The 27,480-nt window shown below is 44.1% G+C and overlaps 1 protein-coding gene across 1 annotated transcript in view; it reads left to right on the forward strand.

Annotated features, from left to right (window-relative positions):
• Positions 1 to 27,480, forward strand: part of shisa4 (shisa family member 4) — a 140,675-nt gene that overhangs the window by 89,714 nt on the left and 23,481 nt on the right. The window contains exon 4 of the mRNA XM_063065089.1: positions 25,616 to 25,749. Coding sequence (XP_062921159.1) covers positions 25,616 to 25,749 — 134 coding nt within the window. The remainder of the gene's footprint in view (positions 1 to 25,615; positions 25,750 to 27,480) is intronic.

Raw genomic sequence — 27,480 nt, forward strand, 5'->3', positions numbered from 1 at the left:
CAAAAACAGATCTCAATTTAACTAATTGGACTTCTAAAACCAATTGGCCGCACCAGTGATGATTTGGTGTGTCATTTTAAGGGTGGGCACGTGGAATTCGAGCCCCAGATGAGGCAGCGTGTTGTGTCCTTGGGCAAGGCACTTAATCACACAGTGCTCTGCGGCAACACTGGTGCCAAGCTGTATGGGTCCTTAATGCCCTTCCCTTGGACAACATCAGTGTCGTGGAGAGGGGAGACTTGCAGCATGGGCAACTGCCGGTCTTCCATACAACCTTGCCCAGGCCTGCGCCCTAGAGAGTGAAGACTTTCCAGGCGCAGATCCATGGTCTCGCAAGGCTAACGGATGCCTTTAAGGTGTGTGGGGGGGGGGGTGAATACTTAAGCAATGAATTCGTACCCCCTCCGTTATTTATTTCTATGCACACATTCTTTCTCTCTCTCTCCTTTTTCTCCCTCTGTCCCTTTCACTATACCCCTTGCCCATCCTCTGAGTTTTTTCCTCCCCCCTCCCCCTTTTCTTTCTCCCTAGGTTTCCTGTCCCATGATCCTCTAGTCCAGCTCTTGGCTCCATCCCTCCCTCTCCTGTCTTCTCCTATCATTTTGGATCTCCCCCTCCCCCTCCCACTTTCAAATCTCTTACTAGCTCTTCTTTCAGTTAGTCCTGACGAAGGGTCTCGGCCCGAAATGTCGACTGTACCTCTTCCTAGAGATGCTGCCTGGCCTGCTGCGTTCACCAGCAACTTTGATGTGTGTTGCTTGGACTTCCAGCATCTGCAGAATTCCTCGTGTTTGAATTATTTTGTGTTTTATCTTTGTAATTAATTTAGATCACTTTGTAGAGATCTGTTTTTACTTTGACACAAAAGTCTTTTCCTGTTGTTCAGTGTCAAAAAAGCCAAATGAAGTCCACTGTGATTCAATGTTGTAAACAATTTTAAAAAATGAAGGGGTGCGAATACTTTTTATAGGCACTGTACCTCTCTATCTGTCTTTTCGATCAACCCTTCAGCCTCATGAATGATCCAGAGTTCATTCAGCTCCAGCTCCAATTCCTTAACACAGTCTGTTAGAAGCTGCAGCTGGACAGCTGGTCTTCCTGCCTTCCCACATCCTGCAGAAGGAGCATTCTTGTATCCTGTCTAGTATATCCACTGCTCTAAATGAAGGATGATAGATTAGGAAAGGAGGAACCTAGATGTCTTTGTACACCAATCATTGAAAGCAAGTACTCAGAATCACCAAGCAGGTATATTACCTGTCATTGTTAGGGACTTTGAGTAGAGGAATTTTTCCCACAGCAGTCATAAGGCTTTCATGCAAGAATTCTTTAAGGGCTGCATCAAAGTTTTGTCAGTTATGCAACAAATGTATTGGGACTCAGTTCAGAAATAGCAGAAGTACTTAACGAATACGTTACTTCAGAATTCACTGTGGAAAAGGATCTTGGTGATTGTAGTGATGACTTACAGCAGACTGAAAAGCTTGAACATGTAGATATTAAGAAAGAAGATGTGCTGGAGCTTTTGGAAAGCATCAAGTTGGATAAGTCGCCGGGACCGGATGAGATGTAACCCAGGCTACTGTGGGAGGCGAGAGAGAAGATTGCTGAGCCTCTGGCGATGATCTTTGCGTCATCAATAGGGACGAGAGAGGTTCCGGATGATTGGAGGGTTGCAGATGTTGTTCCTTTGTTCAAGAAAGGGGGTAGAGATAGCCCAGGAAATTATACACCACTGAGTCTTACTTCAGTGGTTGGTAAGTTGATGGAGAAGATCCTGAGAGGCAGGATTTATGAACATTTGGAGAGGGATAATGTGATTAGGAATAGTCAACATGGCTTTGTCAAGGGCAGGTCGTGCCTTTCGAGCCTGATTGAAATTTTTGAGGATGTGACTAAACACATTGATGAAGGAAGAGTAGTAGATGTAGTGTGTATGGATTTCAGCAAGGCATTTGATAAGGTACCCCATGCAAGGCTTATTGAGAAAGTAAGGAGGCATGGGATCCAAGGGGACGTTGCTTTGTGGATCCAGAACTAGCTTGCCCACAGAAGGCAAAGAGTGGTTGCAAACAGGTCATATTCTGCATGGAGGTCGGTCACCAGTGGAGTGCCTCAGGGATCTGTTCTGGGACCCTTGCTCTTCATGATTTTTATAAATGACCTGGGTGAGGAAGTGGAGGGATGGGTTAGTAAGTTTGATGATGACACAAAGGTTGGAGGTGTTGTAGATAGTGTGGAGGGTTGTCAGAGGTTACAGCGGGACATTGATAGGATGCAAAACTGGACTGAGAAGTGGCAGATGGAGTTCAACCCAGATAAGTATGAAGTGGTTCATTTTGGTAGGTCAAATATGATGGCAGAATATAGTATTAATGGTAAGACTCTTGGCAGTGTGGAGGATCAGAGGGATCGTGGGATCCAAGTCCATAGGACGCTCAAAGCGGCTGCGTAGGTTGACTCTGTGGTTAAGAAGGCGTACGCTGTATTGGCCTTCATCAATCGTGAAATTGAAATTAGGAGCCAAGAGGTAATGTTGAAGCTATATAGGACACTCGTTAGACCCCATTTGGAGTACTGTGCTCAGTTTTGGTCACCTCACTACAGGAAAGATGTGGAAGCCATACAAAGGGTGCAGAGGAGATTTACAAGGATGTTGCCTGGATTGGGGAGCATGTCTTATGAGAATAGGTTGAGTGAACTTGGCCTTTTCTCCTTGGAGCAACAGAGGATGAGAGGTGACCTGATAGAGATGTATAAGATGATGAGAGGCATTGATCATGTGGATAATCAGAGGCTTTTTCCCAGGTCTGAAATGGTTGCCACAAGAGGACACAGGTTTAAGGTGCTTGGGAGTAAGTACAGAGGAGATGTCAGGGGTAAGTTTTTTACTCAGAGAGTGGTGAGTGCGTGGAATGGGCTGCCGGCAACAGTGGTAGAGGTGGATATGATAGGATCTTTTAAGAGACTTTTGGATAGGTACATGGAGCTTAGAAAAATAGAGGGCTATAGGTAAGCCTGTTAATTTCTAAGGTAGGGACATGTTTGGCACAACTTCGTGGGCCGACGGACCTGTATTGTGCGGTAGGTTTTCTATGTTCTGTGTTTCTATGGATCACAATTGAAAACCACTGTCTTAATTTTTCAGGACAGGTCAGCTTTACAAACTGTTCTAACAGTCCTGTTAAGCAGCAATTGAATCCCAGGTCATTTTCTGATGTCCATGCTTTTGCACTAGCATGTGGACCAATTTTCTGTGATGTTCTGTTCTTGTCTGCATTCATAGGTGAATAACTTTCCTTTTGTAAACCCATGATTCAGGAGATATCCAAGTTCAAGTTTATTGTCATTCAACTGTACACATGTATACCACCAAACTGTAGACTTGTATACCACCAGGTTGGTGATGCTTATTTAAAAAGAGAGCTTCGCGGGCATTTGGCCATTTCAGAGGCCCTATCAGAGGCAGGAGCATTGCAAACTAAATGAAAGTACAGGAGGGACAGGCAGAGCGGCCATTGTCGGGAGTAGGCCAGTGGCGAGAGTAGAAGTGTCAGGCTTCGGCTCAGAGAAGGCATTGGCTCTGGGTAGGCTTATGTTAAGATTTTCTTTTTGTTTTTCTCTTACTCTACCTGATATAGTAAATGGCCGCTATGTGTTCTTCATGCAGGCTATTGGGGTCCTGGGAAGCCCAGAGTCTCCCAGGGAGCTACGTCTGCGTAAAGTGCATCCGGCTGCAGTTCCTTGAAGACCGTGTTCGGGATCTGGAGCAGCAGCTGGATGACCTTCAGCTTGTACGGAAGAGTGAGGAGATAATCGATCAGAGTTACAGGGAAGTAGTCACCCCAAAGTTGCAAGAGACGAGTAGCTGGGTGATTGTCAGGAGGAATAGAAGGAGGTCCTGGAAAGAGACTTTAGAGAGGTAGGTAGAAAGCTGAGAAGCAGGACCTCCAGGGTAGTATTTTCTGGATTGCTGCCTGTGCCACGCGCCAGTGAGGGTAGAAACAAGATGATTTAGCAGATAAATGCGTGGCTGAGAAGCTGGTGCAGGGGGCAGGACTTCAGATTCTGGGGGAGGTATGACCTGTTCAAAAGTAACAGGTTGCACCTGAACCCGAGGGGGACCAATATGCTCGCGGGCAGGTTTATTAGAGCTGTTAGGGAGGGTTTAAACAAATTTGGCAGGAGGATGGGAACCGGAGTGATAGGGCTCAGGGTAGGATAGATGGTTACAAAGTAAAGATAGCATACAGTCAGACTGTCAGGAAGGGCAGGCAGGTGATGGGACATAGTTGCAGTCAACAGGGTGAGTATTAGAACATCAGGGATGCAAAATCAAAAAGGGTAGCAAATACGGTACTCAAGGTACTGTATCTCAATGCGTGGAGTATAACAAATAAGGTGGAAGATCTTGTTGTACTATTACAGATTGCCAGGTATGATGTTGTGTCTGAATCGTGGCTGAAGGATGGTTGTAGTTGGGAGCTGAATATCCAAGGGATAGGAAGGTAGGCAGAGGGGGTGGCGTGGCTCTGCTGATAAAGAATGGCATCAAATCAGGAGAAAGATGTGACATAGGATCTAAAGATGTTGAATCCTTGTGGGTTGAGTTGAGAAACTACAAGGCTAAAAGAACCCTGATGGCAGTTACGTACAGGCCTCCCAACAGTGGCTGGGATGTGAACCACAGGTTACAACAGGAAATAGGAAAAAGCATATCAGAAGGGTAATGTTATTATAGTCATGGAAGATTTTAATACACAGGTCAATTGGGAAAATCAGGTTGGTAATGGATCTCAAGAGAGTGAGTTTGTTGAATGTCCGAGAAATGGCTTTTTAGAGCAGTTTGTCGTTGGGCCTACTAGAGGATCAGCTATACTGGATTGGGTGTTATGTAATGAACCAGAGGTGATTAGGGATCTTAAGGTAAAAGAACCCTTAAGAACCAGTGATCACAATATAATTGAGTTCAACTTGAAATTTGATATGGAGAAAGTAAAGTCTGATATAACAGTATTTCAGTGGAGGAAGGGAATTTACATTGGTATGAGAAAGGAGTTAGCCAAAGTTAATTGGAAGGAGCTGCTGACAGGGATGTCAGCAGAGCAGCAATGGCGTGCGTTTCTGGGAAAAATGAGGAAGGTGCAGGGCGTGTATTCCAAAAGTGAAGAAATACTCGAGGCAAAATAGTACAACCGTGGCTGACAAAGTAAAAACAAAAGTTAGGGCGTACAACAAAGCAAAAATTAGTGGGAAGGTAAAGGATTGGGAAGTTTTTAAAAATCTACAGAGAATCATTAGAAGAGAAAAGATGAAATATAAAAGCAAGCTAGCAAATAATATCAAAGTGGATAGTAAAAACTTTTTCAAGTATATAAAAGATAAAAGAGAGATGAGAGTGGATATAGGACCGCTAGAAAATGAGACAGGAGAAATAATAACAGGAGACAAGGAGATGGCAGATGAACTAAATGAGTATTTTGCATCAGTCATCAGTGTAGAAGACACTCGCAGTGTGCCTGATGTTCTAGTGTGTGAAGGAAGAGAACTGGGTGCAGTTACTATTACAAAGGAGAAGGTGCTCAAAAAGCTGAAAGACCTAAAAATACATAAGACACCCAGACCAGATGAGCTGCACCCTAGGGTTCTGAAAGAGGTAGCATTAGAGATTGTGGCGGCATTGGAAATGATCTTTCAAAATTCATTGGACTTTGGCATGATGTCAGAGGACTGGAAAATTGCAAATGTCCTCCACTCTTTAAAAAAGGAAGAAGGCAGCAGAAAGGAAATTATAGAGCAGTTAGCCTGATCTCTGTGGTTGAGAAGATGTTAGAGTCAATTGTTAAGGATGAGGTGATGGAGTACATGGTGACACAGGACAAGATAGAACAAAGGCAGCATGGTTTCCTTAAGGGAAAATCTTGCCTGATTAACCTGTTGGAATTCTTTGAGGGGATTACAAGTAGGATAGATAAAGGGGATGCAGTGGATGTTGTATATTCAGACTTTCAGAAGGCCTTTGAAAAGGTGCCACATATGAGGCTGCTACCAAATTAAGAGCCCATGGTATTACAGGAAAATTACTAGGATGGTTAGAGCATTGGCTGATTGGAAGAGGGCAGTCAGTGAGAATAAAAGGATCCTTGTCTGGTTGGCTGCCAGTGACTAATGGCGTTCCACAGGGGTTGGTGTTGGGACCACTTCCTTTTATGCTGCATATCAGTGATTTAAATAACGGAATAGATGGCTGTGTTGCCAAGTTTGCAGAGTATATGAAGATTGTTGGAGGGGCAGGTAGTGTTGAGGAAACAGGTAGGATGCAGAAAGACTTAGATTAGGAGAATGGACAGGTAAGTGGCGAATGAAATATAATGTTGGAAAATGCATGGTCATGCACTTTGGTAGTAGAAATAAATGTACAGACTATTTTCTAAATGGGGAGAAAATCCAAAACTCAGATACAAAGGGACTTGGGAGTCTTTGTGCAGAACACCCTAAATGTTAACTTGCACGTTGAGTTGGTAGTAAGGAAGGCAAATGCAATGTTAGCATTCATTTCAAGAGGTCTAGAATATGAGACCAGGGATGTGAGAAAAGATGTGCTGGCATTGGAGAGGAAAGGAGGTTCACAAGGATGATTCCAGGAATGAAAGGGTTATCATACGAGGAACGTTTGATGGCCCTGGGTCTGTGCTCGCTGGAATTTAGAAGAATGTGTGGGGGGGGGGATCTCATTGAAGCCTTTCGAATGTTGAAAGGACTAGACAGAGTAGATGTGGAAAGGATGTTTCTTGTACTATTACAGATTGCCAAGTGTGATGTTGTGGCCTCCCTACTCTTAAGTTCAATCCCTCTAGCAATGAAGGCCAACATTCCATTTGCCTTCTTGATAGCCTGCTGCACCTTCAAACCAACCTTTTGTGACTCATGAACAAGCACTCCCAAGTCCTTCTGCAAAGCAGCATGCTGCAATCTTTTACCTTTTAAATAATAATCTAATCTTCCATTTTTCCTTCCAAGGTGATGACCTCACATTTACCAACATTGTATTCCGTCTGCCCACTCACTTAACCTATCTATATCTCTCTGCAGACTCTCCATATCTTCTGCACAATTTGCTTTTCCACTTAGTTTAGTATCATCAGCAAACTTGGATACACTACGCTCGGTCCCCTCTTCCAGACGGTTAATGAATATTGAACAGTTGCGGGCCCAGCACCGACCCCTTCAGCACACCACTCACCACTGATTACCAATCAGAGTAACATTTGTGTATCCCAACTCTCTGTTTTCTATTATACACAGTACATATAACTCACACACAACATATAAAGTGTTATTAATCACAAATTTTCAAACAATAAAATATATCTCAGAAGACTGACGTTTAGCATAAGGTGTGTTTACAGCACGTTAAAACGTAAACAGTGTAATGCTGCAAGCATGTGATGAGACCTGGGTGGTGGTAGAGAGTTCAATAGTTTCATGTCCTGGGAGAATAGGTTGTTCCCCATCCTAACAGTCCCTGTCCTAATGCCATGGTACCTCCTGTTGGTTGGCCATTAAAAAAGATTGTGGGATAGATGGGGGAGAGTCTTGACAATGCTAATATCTGACATTTTACTTATGGCACAGGAGATGTGTTTAACTGGGCTAGCACTACTTACTAGACTTAAGAGCTCAAATCATTAGAAAAAAAAATGCCATGGTCCTCACCTTCCTGTTGATCACAGATGTTATTTTATTTTTTATTCAAACCCTAGAACAATCGCAGTTTTGTCCCAACTTCTGTTTGGAAGCATCAATCACTTTGTCAGTTATCAAATCCCTGCATGATCAAACATGGAGAATTCTACGTCTCACTCAAACTATAAGACAGACATTATGGTAGCGTAGCAGTTGGCACAAAGCTTTACAGTGCAGGATCTACAACACCAAAGGCACGGGCTGAGAAGCGTTACTGTCCATAAATCAACACCCCCTCTGCATCAGTTCTGTCATTTTTGAATTTAATTCCTGGTCTTCCACATCCAGCTCGCACTCTGACATGGACGTTGCTGTCCTTGTATTTACTCTCCTCTTGTGTTCTTTCCCATTCAGCTTGCCCTCCTCTGTGTTCACAGATTCTGTCCTGGCTGACTGGTTTGTTCCTGTTCTCTTGCAGTGTTTCTCCTTTAAACTTCAAGTTCAAGTTTATTGTGATTCAAACATACACATGTATACAGCTAAGCAAAATATCAGTCCTCTGGGGCCAAGGTGCCAAACAGAGTACATACGTATAGTCACACATAGCCAATGCACCACCAGCACCAGCCTACCTGCCACCCAAGACGTACAAATATGCAGAAAGGTGCTGGAAATGGGCTAGTGACATCATGAAGGATCCTACTCACCATCCTCATCAACTGTTTGTCCCACTTCCATCAGGGAGGAAGCTATGTAGTTTCCACACCAAGACCACCAGACTCAAAAACAGCTATTTTCCCCAAGTAGTAAGACTGATCAACACCTCCGCCCACTCACCCACCCATACCTCCACACCCCCAACCACCACTACTTATGGTATTGATGACAGAGACGCCTTGCAGTTGCTAGCCTTTAACCTAGCACGAACTCCAGCACTACACGGTTCCATTTTCCCCCACACTGCCTGTGGTGCCTCCTCTTCTGGGTGACTGTATCAAGCAATGCCACAGTATGAGGGCGTGATCCATGCAGTAACCCAAGGCTACACAGAATGAGGGCGTGATCCATGCAGTAACCCAAGGCTATGCAGCTCCTATGCTGTCTGTTTCACACATCAACCAAACTGACAGTATTTTGTATTATTAATGTCCAACAAGGTCTTGCAATCAAGAAAAAGGTGTAAAACAATATTTGCACTATTTGTTGTATCTGGAGAGACCGATGCAACAAAGCACATCACCACCTTATTGTAAAACTTTCCCTTCCAGTTGCCCATTGCACCACCATGTGGTAGAGTGGTGTTTTACTCTGTTCTCAGATTTCACAGGTTTACAGATAAAAATGCTTCCAATTCATTAATGACAGCAATATTGATTGGCAGCTCAGTCAATTAACTCTTAACAGCAAGCCTCATAAAAGAATGAACTGTTGGAGAAGAAGGGTCGAGATCGAATTAATAACAGTTCTGACCAGAATCCAGGCCATGCTGTCTTCTCGCTGTGGCCATTAGGAAGGACGTACAGGAACCTGAGGTCCCACATCACCAGGTTCAGGAACGTTTATTACCCTACAACCATCAGGCTCCTGAACCAGCATGGATAACTTCATTCTCCTCAACCGTAAACTAATTCTACAACCTATGGACTCACTTCCAAAGACTACCACTCATGTTCTTGATATTATTTATTTCTTCCTTATTAATTTTATTATATTTTTGCACAGTTTGTCGCCTTCTACACATTGGTTGTCTGTCTTTGTTGCACCAGAAGAATATAAGACATAGGGGGTAGAATTAGGCCAATCGGGCCATCAAATCCACACCGCTATTTCGTCACGGATAATTATCCCTCTGAAAACCATTCTCCTGTCTTAGCCCCATAACCTTTGCCCTTACTAATTAAGAACCTTTCAACTATCGCTCTAAATATACCCAATGACTTGGCCTCTACAACCATCTGTGTAATGAATTCCACAGATTCATCACCCTTTTTGTGCAGTTTCTCAGTGATTCTATTGTGTTTCTTGGTATCTATTGTGAATGCCCACAGGAAAATGAATCTCAGGGTTGCACATGATGACACTTGTACGTCGACAATACATTTACTCTGAACTTCGGACTTGCAACTACAAAATAAAATTGTTGAGTTGGAGACAGAATTCACTTTGGGAAAGTGTGGCAGGGCTTTGACTAACTGAACATTCAGGCTATGATTACGTACAACAAGCTGATTAAAAAGGAAGGAACTTTATTAAAGATTCCACTGACACACCAAAATACCAGGATGGTAATCTGATTTCAAAAGTCTGTATCATTCCACACAGGCATAGGAGAATGAGGGGTAATTTTAAACACTAATTATGAGACGCATGTAAAAGGGTGATGGTAAATCTTCTCCTCGGGGTAAAGTGTGAAAGGGAGAAGATTTAAAAAGGATCTGAAGAGTAACTTTTCCGTGCAGAGGGCAATGAGTACACCCACTTTATTAGGTACAGAAGTAGACGAATAATCTCGTCTTGGGCTTCCAGCTTGAAGCCCGAGAAGAGTTTATTTGTCATATACACCAGGAAAACACTGGATTCTTTCTCACAACACTGTTGTAACGTGGTTATTTGAGTTACTGTTACCATCCTGCCAGCTTGAATCAGTGACCTCATTAATAGGCCTGAAACATCAACTATTTACTGTCTTCCATAGATGCTGCCTGGCCAGCTGAGTTCCTTCAGCATTTTGTGTGTGTGTTGCTTCATTAATAAGGTGTTTTCACCTACAGAACTGCCACTCACAGGATGTATTATTTTCTGTAAATTCTACTGGAGTTCAACAACTTCTGAGATACTCAAACCACCCCATCTGGCACCAACAATCATCCCACAGTCAAAGTCACTTAGATTACATTTCTGTTCCCCATTCTGATGTTTGGTCTGAACAACAACTGACCAGGTCTGCATGCTTTTATGTATTAAGTTGCTGCCACATGATTGGCTGATTAAATATTTGCATTAATGAGCTGGTGTACAAATGTGCCAAATAAAGTGGCCACTGAGTGTTTATGGAATGAGCTTGATAAAGTTTAAGGGAAAGGGAGATTCTCAAGATTCCTGTAAACAATGGATTCAGTACTGACTATGTCTGTGACTGCAGTGTATTTGAATAATGTCTCACAGCTGCCTTCTTTGGAGCAAGATAATTCAAGTTTGCCCAGATCCACGTCAGATGTCTCTGGGCTTTTCACACCTTTTGATTTTGACAAAAAGCAGTGCCTAATGGAAATTAGACAGAACATTCCTTTCTTAATTAAAGCATAAATTTGACAGATGTTCTTACCTTTGTAATTAAGTTGTGCCTCCAGCAAACCAGGTAGGACATTCTTTTCCTTAATTAAGGTGGCTGGAGTGTCTAACAAATTGATTGTACTTTTGTATCAATAGTCCATTGACTTGGCCAGAATAGATATCAAACTGATTGCTCTCTGTATCAATAGTCCATTGACTTGACCGGAATAGTTATCAAACTGATTGTTCTTTTGTATCAGTGGCCTTATAACTTCTGACAATTCTGACATCGTGCAGTGAACTTGTAGAACCGCCGGGGAGATGAGACAGGGTCTCTCCCTGATGTCGGGTCTAAGTTCACTCGCCGGCTGAGCTCGAAGAAATAAACAGGTGAAAAGATAAGTAACGATCTTTTTATGCTGTCGTTATTTGATCTAGCAAAGTTACGTTTACAAGCTGCCAGAGGAAGTGGTTAAGAGAGGTACAATAGTATCATTAGAGAAGAATTTGGATAGCTACATGGAGGAGCAAGGCCTAGAGAGAAATGGGACACACAAGAAATTAGGACTAGCTGGGTGGCGCTGTGGTCAGCAAGGACTGGTTGGGCCAAAGGCCCGTATCTGTGCCATATAGCTGTACACGCTAAATTGCCTGCTAAATTTCTAAAAGTATTTTCATGAGGCCTGTGAATTAATCGCTGTTAATGTGCATGATTAACATGATCGAGTTGTAGATGCAAACTGGAAAAGAGCTTGAATCGTGTTGATATGTTGCTATGAGCATCAGCAGACCACCCCTCACCGCCAACCCCACTACTACATCCTCAACCCACCCTGTCCATTACCACACCGGCCCCACTGAAACCTCCAACCACCACTGTCCTGCCAAAGCCACACTTGCCGTCACAGCCCTAGCAATGGACACCAGCAGAGAACACTCCTCATTCTAAATCACGGCTCAGATTTAGCTGTACATTTTTAGATGTGTAATGCCCTGGGTAAGATTTCTACTGCTATGCTATGAGGTATTTTTAATTTAATAGTTTTCTGTAAAAGCAGTTTTTTGGCTTTGGTTAAGGATAAGAAGCCATGTTGTCCAGCTTAGCAATGTGGTGTCAGCCAGCCGTGGTTGTCTTGGTACATGTTGTAACTTTCTGCCCAGTGGAACATTCAAGAGGCTTGGGCGGATGAGATTTCTGAAAGACAGAAGGAATTCTAGTTTGAGATCTTTTGGTGGGAGCTGCGGAGCAGGGCACAAGGAAAGATTTAAAATGCCGCTCGAAGGAGAGACCCCATTATAAGAAGTGCTTTGTGTATAAGAATGGTTCAAAGGACGAAGTGCCAATACCGCTGAGTTAGCCAGTTCATTCCGAGATGGTCTTCGAGGGAAGTTCAAACCGCGACTGGTGTCTTTCATGCAGAACATGGGTTCAGCATGTGAGTAAGCGATACACCCAATTACTCCAGAAATGAGCTCCAGTGTTTATGTGCACATTGGACTGGTTTAACTTTTTATTTTTATTTTCTTTTTCTGTTAATTGTTCGATAACGTGGAAAAATTGGTAAATATACTCTTTATAATTATAAGCTGGTGTATACTCTGTCATTTCTTGGCGACCTGTGATTGTGTATGGGGCCGTATTTACATAGCATTTGTTACCATCAGTGTTCCTTAATCAGTGCTTCCCAACTTTCCTGTTTGGTTGAACCCCAATCATACTGACTGCAGACGTATATTGCTTATGAAAGGTGGCCTTCCCACTGCTGAGTCATGTGGCTGTTAGCAGGGTTAGCTAACGAGCCAAGTTGGTGTATGGGCCCCAGTGAGAGGGTTGCATTTGAGGGGGCTCGTCCTGGATTTCGAATGCTGTATAAGGATTGATTAAGCCGTTTATTTGTGTGTTTAAGCCAGTGTTTAATTTAGTGATTGTGGAAAGTGAGATGCGTCATAATTAAGGTACGTTATTATGGTTGCCATGGGATTAAGGTCTGGTGCAGTGCAAATTCCTGATGAAATGCTACTTAAAGTGCTGAGTGTTGGGGAAGTTACACTGAATGGCATTTTGACCAGTCAGCTAGTACGGATGTCGTATTAATCCAGGCTGTCAGTGATGTGACTGAAGTCACGGTGCCCAATAGAATGGGCAGCTTGAGAGGTAGGGCTATATCCCTGGAGGGAGGTGGGGGGGAATGTAGCTAAGGGTGAAGAGGGTGAGAGTTATGAAGGAAGTGCTGTCACATGATGTGATTGCTCTATGTATTCGAATGACCTAGAAGATGCGCCTTCCTCTGTCTGTCACCAAGTTACTCAGAGATATTAGAGAGGAGGAAGGCATGACTGAGAAGTGGAACGTTTCCAAAAGCTGAGTATTCAGTGATAGTGTCTGCTGCTAAGCTGAGCCCTGATGCCACAAGGAATGGGTGAAAGCCCTTTGAGCTGAGCTGACTCAGTGGATATTTGCTAATGTTCCAGCTAAACGTGATATGTCCATTGGGAAACCCGACCCCGCTGGAAGACTTGCTAAGCAGAAGAATGTTGCTGAGAAGAGTTTCTTGACTAGAGGGGCAGCCGGTATTTTCTGTTACAACTGTGGACAAGATGGATCTTTCAAGCAAGACTGTGAGGGACGGGAAGATCTTCTTCCAAAAGTAAGTTAGCGGTTAATCAAACAGAAGAAATGAAGCAAAATTACGGAGGGACCCAGTAAAGGAACGGCTTTGCATCTTAGAGAGAACACATTCCATCACTGTATCAAGGGAAATACTAAAGTGCAAAACACTATTCCTGAAGATTTAGTGGGACCAAGTTTTCATGTATCCATTCGGATTGAAGGTGTTTGTGCTAAAGCCATACTTGACACAGGTTCTCAAGTTACTTTGTTTTATAAATCCTTTTACAACCAGTATTTGACACAGTTACCATTGATGGCACTTAGTGCCCTTGAGATTTGGGGCCTAGTACTGATGATTACCCATATGGTGATTACTTGTCATTGAAACTGGAGTTTTCGGAAGCAGGTGTTAGAGTAACTGAGACTATTGACACACCAGTGCTGGTCTGCCTGGATCCGGTTGAAAAAGGTGAAGCTTCCATTCTTGTGGAACCAAATGTTCCCATTGTGCCCTGGTGAGATGGGGGTTAGGGGTTAGATTTTTAGGGAAAGGGATTTTAGGGAATTCGAGGTCAGACTGGAGTCTAAGCTTTCGAAGGCCAGTGACATGGGTGTGGTCCACACACCAGCGAGGATGAGGGCTGCAGTTGTTAAAAGTGTTCCTGGATCAGAGTTCCTTGTGGGCAGGAGGCACAAGCAGCGGAGGCCCTCTAGGTGAGTCAGTGGGACTGAATTTTGAGGCGTAATATTGGGGCCCCGTCATCTTTGAGTCCTCGGCCAATACCAAACATTGATCGGAAGTTCAGATTGAAACAAGAAGGTCAGTTGGAAGTCCAGAAGTCAAGACTCAATGACCGGATGCCTGAGTCTCTGAATCTCTGACTCCACCGGGGAAGTGGAAAGTGGAAAGGAGTCTGCCGGAGGCCAAAGACAGCCTGTCCTGCATTTAGAGGACTGTGTACAGTATGTATGTGCACGGCTCGCTGGCTGCTTGGGAAGATGGGAAGAACAGCACTTGTTTCTGCTGTTGTTTTGTTGTCTGTACTCTGTGGTGTTCTACGGAGCATTGGGAGCATGCGACATTGGCACCATAATGTGCAGCGACCCTTACGTGTGGTTCCCAGCACACCGTCAGCTGTGTTGGTTAGTCCAAACGACGAATTTCACTGAATGTTTCAATGTACATGTGATAAATAATCTGAATCATTACCATCAGATTCTGGGGTTGACAAACCCTTCAATACACCGCCACTCCCTTACCAGAACCACCTTAACCCAACAAATTCAAGCTCATTTAATTATCATTCAACTATACATGAATACAACCACACAAAACATCGTTCCTCTGGGGCCAAACTACAAAACACAGTACCAACAGTCATATACAGCACAAGACACATATAGCACATAGAGGATAGCAGTAATCATGCAGTCACACAAAAAAATATAATTCAGCCCAAGTCCCTGAGTGACACGTCCTGCAGATTGATGGTGCATGGATGATTGTCGGCAAGAGCAAGCCCTCAGCATGCCAATAAGAACCACTGGATGTGTGGCCGTCTATCACATACAAACTCACCGTGATATAAATGATCTGTGCACACACTCCATACTAGCATCATTTGCATGACCAGCCCAAGCACACTGCTGGCTGTACGTACTGACACACATGGCAAGACAGTACCAAAGGCAATAAGGGCAGACTGCATGTTGAGAGTGGCTCATCACAGTTTGACCAAAGCCACTGACTCTGGACAGTCCACGTATTTTTCAGAACCATTCAGACGTTCTAAAAGTTCAAAGTAAATGTATTATCAAAGCAGATATGACATCGTATTTAACACTGAGATTCATTTTCTTGGTCATTCACAGAACATAGAACATAGAATAGTACAGCACAGTACAGGCCCTTCGGCCCACATTGTTGTGCCGACCCTCAAACCCTGCCTCCCACTTTAAATTCCTCCATATACCTGTCTAGTAGTCTCTTAAACTTCACTAGTGTATCCGCCTCCACCACTGACTCAGGCAGTGTATTCCACGCACCAACCACTGAGTAAAAAACCTTCCTCTAATATCCCCTTTGAACTTCCCAGCCCTTACCTTAAAGCCATGTCCTCTTGTATTAAGCAGTAGTGCCCGGGGGACGAGGCACTAACTATCCACCCTATCTATTCCTGTTAATATCTTGTATACCTCTATCATGTCTCCTCTCATCCTCCATCTCTCCAAAGAGTAAAGCCCTAGCTCCCTTAATCTCTGATCATAATCCATACTCGCTAAACCAGGCAGCATCCTGGTAAATCTCCTTTGTACCCTTTCCAATGCTTCCACATCCTTCCTATAGTGAGGCGACCAGAACTGGACACAGTACTCCAAGTGTGGCCTAACCAGAGTTTTATACAGCTGCATCATTACCTCGCGACTCTTAAACTCTATCCCTCGACTTATGAAAGCTTTCTTAACTACCCTATCTACCTATGAGGCAACTTTCAGGGATCTATGGACATGTACCCCCAGATCCCTCTGCTCCTCCACACTACCAAGTATCCTACCATTTACTTTGTACTTTGCCTTGGAGTTTGTTCTTCCAAAGTGTACCACCTCACACTTCTTCGGGTTGAACTCCATCTGCCACTTCTCAGCCCACTTCTGCAACTTACGAATGTCTCTCTGTAATCTTCGACAATCCTCTACACTATCTACAACACCACCAACCTTTGTGTCGTCTGCAAACTTGCCAACCCACCCTTCTACCCCAACATCCAGGTCATTAATAAAAATCACAAAAAGTAGAGGTCCCAGAACCGATCCTTGTGGGACACCACTAGTCACAACCCTCCAATCTGAATGTACTCCTTCCACCACAACCCACTGCCTTCTGCAGGCAAGCCAATTCTGAATCTACCTGGCCAAACTTCCCTGGATCCCATGCCTTCTGACTTTCTGAATAAGCCTACCATGTGGAACCTTGTCAAGTGCCTTACTAAAATCCATGTAAATCACATCCACTGCACTACCCTCATCTATATGCCTGATCACCTCCTCAAAGAATTCTATCAGGCTTGTTAGACACGATCTGCCCTTAACAAAGCCATGCTGACTGTCCCTGATCAGACCGTGATTTTCTGAATGCCCATAGATCCTATCTCTAAGAATCTTTTCCAGCAGCTTTCCCACCACAGACGTAAGGCTCACTGGTCTATAATTACCCGGACTTATAATTACTACTATCTTTTTTGAACAAGGGGACAACATTCGCCTCCCTCCAATCCTCCAGTACCGTTCCCATAGACAACGAGGACATAAAGATCCTAGCTGGAGGCTCAGCAATCTCTTGCCTCACCTCATGGAGCAGCCTGGGGAATATTCCGTCAGGCCCCGGGGACTTCCGTCCTAAAGTATTTTAATAACTCCAACACCTCCTCTCCCTTAATATCAACATGCTCCAGAACATCAACCTCACTCATATTGCCGTCACCGTCATCAAATTCCCTCTCATTGGTGAATACCGAAGAGAAGTATTCATTGAGGACCTCGTTCACTTCCACAGCCTCCAGGCACATCTTCCCACCTTTATCTCTAATCGGTCCTACCTTCACTCCTGTCATCCTTTTGTTCTTCACATAATTGAAGAATGCCTTGGGGTTTTCCTTTACCCTACTCACCAAGGCCTTCTCATGCCCCCTTCTTGCTCTTCTCAGCCCCTTCTTAAGCTCCTTTCTTGCTACCCTACATTCCTCAATAGACCCATCTGATCCTTGCTTCCTAAACCTCATGTATGCTGTCTTCTTCCACCTGACTAGATTTTCCACCTCACTCATCACCCATGGTTCCTTCACCCTACCATTTTTTATCTTCTTCACCAACAAATTTATCCCTGACATCCTGCAAGAGATCTCAAACATCGACCACATGTCCATAGTATATTTCCCTGCAAAAACATCATCCCAATTCACACCTACAAGTTCTGGCCTTATAGCCTCATGATTTGCCCTTCCCCAATTACAAATTTTCCTGTCCTCTCTGATTCTATCCTTTTCCATGATAATACTAAAGGTCAGGGAGTGGTGGTCACTGTGCCCCAGATGCTCACCCACTGAGAGATCTGTGACCTGACCCGGTTCATTACCTAATACTAGATCTAGTATGGCATTCCCATAGTCGGCCTCTCAACATACTGTGACAGGAATCCGTCCTGGACACACTTAACAAACTCTGCCCTGTCTAAACCCTTGGAACTAATCAGGTGCCAATCAATATTAAGGAAGTTAAAGTCACCCATGATAACAACCCTGTTATTTTTGCACCTTTCCAAAATCTGCCTCCCAATCTGCTCCTCGGTATCTCTGCTGCTACCAGAAAGTACAAGAAACACAATAGAATCAATGAAAGACCACTTCCAACAGGACAAACAAACAACCAGTGTGCAAAAGCCAAGAAACTGTGGAGGGAGGAGAAGATGGCGACGCGACGCAGCGCGCGTAGCCTCTCTGGTGAAATGATATCGTATTGTTAAATAGGGGCCATGCACAATTCTGATTTGATAGAGACAGCTGTGAGAGCACGGAGGAACATCTGGAGTAACTTCTGAAATGCCCGGTTCGCTGCCGCTGCTACTGTGCGATCGAGAATCTCCAGAGGGAAGGCCCCAAAATCCTCGGCTTTGCCTGCTGCTGGCAGCCGGGTCTGGCGTCGAAGCGTTCGGCAGAGATGGTGCTTGGTGCTCGGTGTCGGAGGGCTGGTCGGAGCTCGAAGTTTTCGGACAACTCAGAGTCGGACTGTGGTCGGATATGGCAGGGAGAGTTTTCTTCCTTCTCCCATCTGCGTGAGATGTGGGACTTTGAGAGACTTTGAACTTTTTACCATGCTAAATGGCCTGTTCTTCATCAAGTTACGGTATTGCTTGCAGTGTTGTAACTATGTGTTATAATTATGTGGTTTTTGTCAGTTTTTCAGTCTTGGTCTGTTCTGTGTTTCTGTGATATCACACGAGAGGAATATTGTATCATTTCTTAATGCATGCATTACTAAATGACAATAAAAGAGGACTGCGGGTCCTCATAATCTAATCTAATTTAATCTAATCTAATCTAAATAAAAAAACAATAATAATCATCAATTATTAATAATAATAGTTATCAATAAATATCAAATGAATGAAATGAAGAGTCCTTGAAAATGAGTGTGTAGGTTGTGGTGTGCAGTGATGGGGTAAGTAAAGTTATCCATGCTGGTACAAGATCCTGATGGCCGAAGTGTAATAACTGTTCCTGAACCTGATGGTGTGTGTCCTGAGGCTCCTGTACCTTCCTCCTGATGGCAGCAGCGAGAAGAAGGCATGATGGTAGGGGTCCTTGATGGTGGATGCAGTTCTCCTGAGACAGTGCACCATGTGGATGTGCTCAGTGGTAGGGAAGGCTTTACCCGAGATGAACTGGAAAGGTGAAAGACCAGCTTTGTTTGCCACTTACATCGAAATGCACATGAAATGTGTCGTTTGCGTCACAGCAAATCAGGGAGGATTGTGCTGGGGCAGCTTGCAAAGTGCTGCAACGCTTCTGGCACCAACTTAGCATGCCCAAAGCTCACTAATCCTAACCCGTACCACCTCGGACTTTGGGAGGAAACTGGCGCACTGCGGGAAACCCAGGCGGTCACAGTGAGAACATACAAACTCCTTACAGCAATCTAAGTCCAATCTTATGGCTAGTGCTGTAATAGTGTTACGCTAACCGCTATGCTATCGTGCCACCCAGAAACTGCAGTGCCATTGGGTTACCCACAGTCATTCCAGTACCACTGACTCCATACACAGGAGTAAAATCAGGTCATTTCACTCACTGCCACTCTGTCATGCCTGATTCATTCTTTCTCTCAGCCCCATTCTCCTGTTTGTAGGGGGAGGGGAAGAAGGACAAGTTAGAAGGGGATGGGTGAAGCCAAGTGATAGCTGACAAAGAGGTGGAGAAGAAGGAATCTGATAGGAGAGGAGAGTGGACCATGGGAGAAAGGGAAAGAGGAGAGGCTCGAGGGTGGTGATGGGCAAGTGAGGAGAAGCGGTAGGAGTCCAGATTGGGGTATTGAAGAGGGAAGGGAGAAGGAAATTACTAAAAGGAGAAATCATTGTTCATGACGTCAAGTTGAAAGCTACTCAGACAAAATTTGTGGTTTTGTTCCTCCACCCTGAGAGTGGCCTCATCATGGCAAAAGAGGAACCCATGGACCGACATGTCAAAACAGGAATGGGATAGGAATTAAAATGGTTGGGCCCCAGAAAATTCTGTTTCTTGCAGATGGAGTAGAGGTGCCTGATAAAGCAGGCCCCCAATTTTTGTCAGGTTTCTCCAGCGTAGTGGAGGCCGTATCAGGTGCACCAGATACACTAGATGACCCCAACAGGTACGCAGGTGAAGTGTATCCTCACCTGGAAGGAAAGTTTGAATGGTTACGTGTAGCATTTCTGCCATTTCCAGGGATAGGTGCCAGTAGGTAAGTAGATGTGGAGGACAAGAAAATCACAGAGGAAGTGATCCCTGCAGGAAAAGGAGAGTTGGGGGGAGGTTAAGATGTGTTTGGTGGTAAGATACCATTGAAGAAGACAGAAGTGGCATTGGATGTGGGGGCTCATGGTTTCTCTGCAGATACTGGAAATTTGAAATATATCAGATCACACTGCCCATATATTTCATTCTAATGCTCTTTGTTCCTCCCATTTGCCACCTCCAGCTACTCTGTTACCTAGACTCTTCTTTGATCTCTCTTTGAATGATCTCTTTCTTGACTCCAATGAAGGTCCTGATGCAAATTGTTAATGCTTTCTCTTTGCTTGACCTGCTAAGTTTGCCAGCATTTTCTAATATTATTATTAGTATGGTCACACCAACAGATTGTTCAATACCTGAAACAGTGTGCACAGAATAGTTTACACTTTACAGAATAGTTTCCCAAACTACCGTCAACACCACTGACTGTGAAATGCCTTGCCAATTTAAATACCACTTAAGATAGTAATTCTATTAGATTCCATCACTTCCTAGCAGTGCACACCAGATATCAAACAAAATCATAGTAGAGACATAAAGCACAGAAACAGGCCCTAATAAAATGATCACTGAGTGTATTTCTGTGTGTTGGTAGTCTTCTGCTGCTGTAGCCCATCCATTTCAAGGTTCTATGTGTTGTACATTCAGAGATGCTCTTCTCCACATCACTGTTGTAAGATGTGGTTATCTGAGTTACTGTCGCCTTCCCGTCAGCTTGAACCAGTCTGGCCATTCTCCTCTGACTGCCCTCATTAACAAGGTGCTTACACCTACAGAACTGCGCTCATTGGATTTTTTTCTTTTTTTTTTGCACCATTCTCTGTAAACTCTAGAAAAATTCTAGAAGATCAGCAGTTTCCAATGTACTCAAACCACCCCATCTGGCACCAACAATCATTCCATGGTCAAAATCACTTGGGTCACATTTCTTCACCATTTTGATGTTCCATCTGAACAAGAACTGTACCTCATGCCCATGTCTGCATACTTTTATTTATTGAGTTGCTGCCACATGATTGGCTGTTTAGATATTTGTATTAATGAGTAGGTGTACTGGTATACCTAAAATGGCCACTGAATGTTTAAGGAGGCCATCTGGCCCATTGGGTTTCTGGTGACTACAAAGACAATCCCATCTATTCTATTCCTCTGTCAGACAAAAGTTCAATTAAAGTGGCTGTTTAACTTGCCAATCATCAATCTTTGTGCTGTGTGAAGAAACCAGCATACCCAGGAGAAACTAGAGGAAGCGTGTAAACTCCACACAAAAGGCACAGAGAGGTCAGGTTTGAACTTTGGTCACTGGAGCTGTGCTTGATGCAATAACATTGCCTGCTGTGTCACTTTGAGTTGTCTGGCTATTCACTGATTACTTGTACACTATGTAATGCCATTTGCACTTCCACCCTCCAGACCATGCTCTCTCCTCACAACTCATTACTACCATTGCGCAGGAGACTTAGCTCCCACACCACCATGTTCAGGAACAGTTATTACCCCTCAACCAAAATGGATAACTTCATTCACCACAACTCTGAACTGACTGTACAATCATTCGTAGAGTCACTTTCAAGGACTCTACAACTAACATTCTCAGCATTATTTTTTATATTTGCACATTGGTTGTTTGTCAGTCTTTGTCTACATATAGTTGTTATAAATTCTATTGTATTCACCTGTAAATGCCTGCAAGAAAATGAATTCCAGGGTTGTAAATGGTAATATACAGTTTATGTACTTCCATAATAAATTAACAAACCATACTAGTGTAGCCGTTAGTGTGACGCTATTACAGCTCAGGAGGTAAGAGTTCAGAGTTGCAAGCAAGTTTGTATGTTTCTTCCTGTGAATTTCCTCCGGTGCTACGGTTTTCTCCCGCTGTCCAAAGACATACTAATTAGTAAGTAGATTGGTCATTGTGAATTGTCCCATGATTAGACTAGGGTTAAAATCGGGGGTTGCTAAGGGACGCAGCTCAAAGGGCCTATTCTGTGCTGTATCTCTAAATAAAATTCAATAAAACATTCGTCAACCCCCAATCCAATGTGCTCACATTTTGTTTAATATTCTTGTTGCGCCAATTGATGTTTATGAAGGTGTAAGATGTGTTGGCCATCATTAGTTGGGGGATTGTGTTCAAGAGCCGTGACGTAATGTTGCAGCTCTATAAAATCCTGATTAGGCCATACTTGGAATATTGTATTCAGTTCAGGTCCCCTCATTTACCAGGGTGTTTCTTGGGTTAGTAAGCAGATTCTATGAAGATGGAATGGGCTTTTCTCTTTGGGGCGAAGGAGAATGACAGGTGACTTGGTAGAGGTTACAAGATGACAAGAGGCATAGATCATAGACAGCCAGAGACTTTCTCCTAGGACAGAAATGGCTAATACAAGGGCATAATTTTAAGGCAATTGAAAGAGTATAGGGGAGATGTCAGAGGTAAGTTCTTTACACAAAGAGTGGTGGGTGTATGGAACATGCACGGTAGTAAAGGCAGATATATTAGGAACACTTAATGTATCTTAGGCGCATGGATGAAAGAAAAATAGAGGGCTGAGTGGGAGAAAGGAGTTAGATTGATCTCAGATTTGGGTAATTGTTGGCCGAATGGCCTGTTCTATGCTGTTATGTTGCTTGTTCTATTCTCCTGTGTGGCATTCTCTCAAAGTCACACTGAGTGTTTAAATATGTCACATACTCTGGTTCCCCTTTGTTTATTCTGCTAATTATAATTTCAGAGATCTCTCAAACATGAAATTCCTTTCATAAATCCATATTAACCATACCATATCCTGTTATTTTTCCAAATGATCTCTTACCACTTCCCTAACATTACATGTTCTATCGTGAAGGATTCCATACACCCTGTTTGTGCTCTGTTTGACCCAGTCCCATTAGGGAGGAGGCAATGTAGCATACACCCTAGGGCCACCAGCCCCAAAAACAGTTACTTTCCCCAAGCAGTAAGACCGATTGTCTCCACTCACTAACTCCACCACTGCTTTATTATCTCCCGCCAGTCACCTTATGTACAGCCTGGTGCCAATTTAAGGGCATACAATCAATCCATGTATATATGCTATCTTATGCATTTAGACGTGTGTGTTTTAGTTTTACCTTTTGTGGTTTTTCTGTGCTGCACTGGATCCACAGTAACAGTTATTTTGTTCTTACACTTGTGTACAGGAAATGACAATCTTGAATCTTTTCATAGTCATAGTCATGGTCATACTTTATTGATCCCAGGGGGAAATTGGTTTTCGTTACAGTTGCACCATAAATAATAAACAGTAATAGAACCATAAATAGTTAAATAGTAATATGTAAATTATGCCAGTAAATTATGAAATAAGTCCAGGACCAGCCTATCGGCACAGGATGTCTGACCCTCCAAGGGAGGAGTTGTAAAGTTTGATGGCCACAGGCAGGAATAACTTCCTATGACGCTCTGTGCTGCATCTTGGAGGAATGAGTCTGGCTGAATGTACTCCTGTGTCCACCCAGTACATTATGTAGTGGATGGGAGACATTGACCAAGATGGCATGCAACTTAGACAGCATCCTCTTTTCAGACACTGCCGTGAGAGAGTCAGTTCCATCCCCACAACATCACTGGCCTTACGAATGAGTTTGCTGATCCTGTTGGTGTCTGCTACCCTCAGCCTGCTGCCCCAGCACACAACAGCAAACATGATCGCACTGGCCACCACAGACTCGTAGAACATCCTCAGCATCGTCCGGCAGATGTTAAAGGACCTCAGTCTCCTCAGGAAGTAGAGACGGCTCTGACCCTTCTTGTAGACAGCCTCAGTGTTCTTTGACCAGCCCAGTTTATTGTCAATACGTATCCCCAGTTATTTGTAATCCTCCACCATGTCCACACTGACCCCCTGGATGAAAACAGGGGTCACTGGTACCTTAGCTCTCCTCAGGTCTACCACCAGCTCCTTAGTCTTTTTCACATTAAGCTGCAGATAATTCTGCTCACACCATGTGACAAAGTTTCCTACAGTAGCCCTGTACTTGACTTCATCTCCCTTGCTGATACATCCAACTATGACAGAGTCATCCGAAAACTTCTGAAGATGACAAGACTGTGTGCAGTAGTTGAAGTCCGAGGTGTAAATGGTGAAGAGAAAGGGAGACAAGACAGTCCCCTGTGGAGCCCCAGTGCTGCTGATCACTCTGTCGGATACACAGTGTTGCAAGCACACGTACTGTGGTCTGCCAGTCAGGTAATCAAGAATCCATGTTACCAGGAAAGCATCCACCTGCATCGCTGTCAGTTTCTCCCCCAGCAGAGCAGGGCGGATGGTGTTGAACACACTGGAGAAGTCAAAAAACATGACCCTCACTGTGCTCGCTGGCTTGTCCAGGTGGGCGTAGACACGGTTCAGCAGGTAGACGATGGCATCCTCAACTCCTAGTCGGGGCTGGTAGGCGAACTGGAAGGGATCTAAGTGTGGCTTGACCATAGGCCAGAGCAACTCCAGAACAAGTCTTTCCAGGGTCTTCATGATGGGGGAGGTCAATGCCACCGGTCTGTCGTCATTGAGGCCTCTGGGGCGCGGCGTCTTTGGCACAGGGACGAGGCAGGACGTTTTCCACAGTACAGGAACCAACGTGCAACGCGCAATATTGTAAACCTTGCAAAATTTAGGGGCAAGCAACTGATATGAATAGTTGTTACAAAGAAGGCATGACAGCAGCTTTTTTTCATTCGGAGTTTGAGGAGATTTAGTATGTCACTAAAACCTCTTGAAAACATGCAGCTGTACCGTGGAGAGCATTTGAACTGGTTGCGTCACTACCTGGTATGGAGGGGCCGCTGCCCAGGACTGGAAAAAGCAGCAGAGGTTTGCAAACTCAGCCAGCTCCATCACGAGCACTAGCCTCCCCAGCATCAAGGACACAGTCAAAAGGCGATGCCTCAAAAAAGATGGCATCAATCATTAAGGACCCCCATCTCCCACGACATGTCTTCTTCTCATTGCTACCATCAAGGACGAGGTAGTAGTAGGCAGCCGTTGATCTCAAGGGATCATGGGTTTGCGCCTCTGGACTATGTCCTCTCCAGGGCAAAAACCTGGACAGGAAGGTTTGAAGAACCGGCTGTTGCCCAAGCAGCGGGTTCCTGCTCTCCACGTCACTCATGTAGTCCAAGGGAAGGGCAAGCACCGATACAGCTTGGCACCAGTGTCGTCACAGAGGATGCCAGAGTGAAGTTGTAAACAACATCAAACTGCCTGAGGGACCCCGGCTCCGGGTTTCTTCCTCGGGGGATTACTCCCGAAGCCTTTCCCGTGGGTAAGTATGGCCGCAGTGTATTTCTTATTGTAATTTATAGTTATTTTATTACAATGTACTGCTGCTGCAAAACAACATGTGTCATGACATGCCAGTGATACTAAACATGACATGTCAGTGGACGTTGATTCTGATTATGCGTTGGTCACTACAGCTTTTTGACACAATGTTTCTGCTCTTTCTCTTTAACTAGCCCGACGATTATTGCTGGAATTGCCTCTGCTCTCTTTCTATTTATTGTCATCATCGGGATTATTGTTTGCTGTTTCTTGTGTTCCTGCTGCTACCTGTATCAACGGAGACACCAGCTAAGAGAGCAATTCACAGGTCAGTGAACTAATCAGCATAGACATTCCTGACCCCCCCCCCCCCCAAGTTGAACCCTAGGCTAATCACAATGACCAGTCAACCTACCAGCCGGTTCGTCTTTGGGCAAGAATAAATCAAGGAAGGTAGTGCACCCGTGGCTGACAAGAGAAATTAGGGATAGTATCAATTCCAAAGAAGTAGCATACAAATGGACTGGGAGAAATTCAGAGTTCAGCAGAGGAGGACAAAGGGCTTAATTAGGAAGGGGAAAAAAGATTATGAGAGAAAACTGGCGGGGAACATAAAAACGGACTGTAAAAGCTTTTATAGATATGTAAAAAGGAAAAGACTGGTAAAGACAAATGTAGGTCCCCTGCAGACAGAAACAGGTGAATTGATTATGGGGAGCAAGGACTTGGCAGACCAATTGAATAATTACTTTGGCTCTGTCTTCACTAAAGAGGACATAAATAATCTTCCAGAAATAGTAAGGGACAGAGGGTCCAGTGAGATGGAGGAACTGAGTGAAATACATGTTAGTAGGGAAGTGGTGTTAGGTAAATTGAAGGGATTGAAGGCAGATAAATCCCCAGGGCCAGATGGTCTGCATCCTAGAGTGCTTAAGGAAGTAGCCCAAGAAATAGTGGATGCATTAGTGATAATTTTTCAAAACTCATTAGATTCTGGACTAGTTTCTGAGGATTGGAGGGTGGCTAATGTAACCCCACTTTTTAAAAAAGGAGGGAGAGAGAAACCGAGGAATTATAGACCGGTTAGCCTAACATCGGTGGTGGGGAAACTGCTGGAGTCAGTTATCAAGGATGTGATAACAGCACATTTGGAAAGCGGTGAAATGATCGGACAAAGTCAGCATGGATTTGTGAAAGGAAAGTCATGTCTGACGAATCTCATAGAATTTTTTGAGGATGTAACTAGTAGAATGGATAGGGGAGAACCAGTGGATGTGGTATATTTGGATTTTCAAAAGGCTTTTGACAAGGTCCCACACAGGAGATTAGTGTGCAAACTTAAAGCACAAGGTATTGGGGGTAAGGTATTGGTGTGGGTGGAGAATTGGTTAGCAGACAGGAAGCAAAGAGTGGGAGTAAACGGGACCTTTTCAGAATGGCAGGCGGTGACTAGTGGGGTACCGCAAGGCTCAGTGCTGGGACCCCAGTTGTTTACAATATATATTAATGACTTGGATGAGGGAACTAAATGCAGCATCTCCAAGTTTGCGGATGACACGAAGCTGGGTGGCAGTGTTAGCAGTGAGGAGGATGCTAAGAGGATGCAGGGTGACTTGGATAGGTTGGGTGAGTGGGCAAACTCATGGCAGATGCAATTTAATGTGGATAAATGTGAAGTTATCCACTTTGGTGGCAAAAATAGGAAAACAGATTATTATCTGAATGGTGGCCGATTAGGAAAAAGGGAGATGCAACGAGACCTGGGTGTTATTATACACCAGTCATTGAAAGTGGGCATGCAGGTACAGCAGGCGGTGAAAAAGGCGAATGGTATGCTGGCATTTATAGCGAGAGGATTCGAGTACAGGAGCAGGGAGGTACTACTGCAGTTGTACAAGGCCTTGGTGAGACCACACCTGGAGTATTGTGTGCAGTTTTGGTCCCCTAATCTGAGGAAAGACATCTTTGCCATAGAGGGAGTACAAAGAAGGTTCACCAGATTGATTCCTGGGATGGCAGGACTTTCATATGAAGAAAGACTGGATGAACTGGGCTTGTA

The sequence above is a fragment of the Mobula hypostoma genome, chromosome 13, assembly GCF_963921235.1.
Source record: "Mobula hypostoma chromosome 13, sMobHyp1.1, whole genome shotgun sequence".
NCBI classification, from domain to species: Eukaryota; Metazoa; Chordata; class Chondrichthyes; order Myliobatiformes; family Myliobatidae; genus Mobula; species Mobula hypostoma.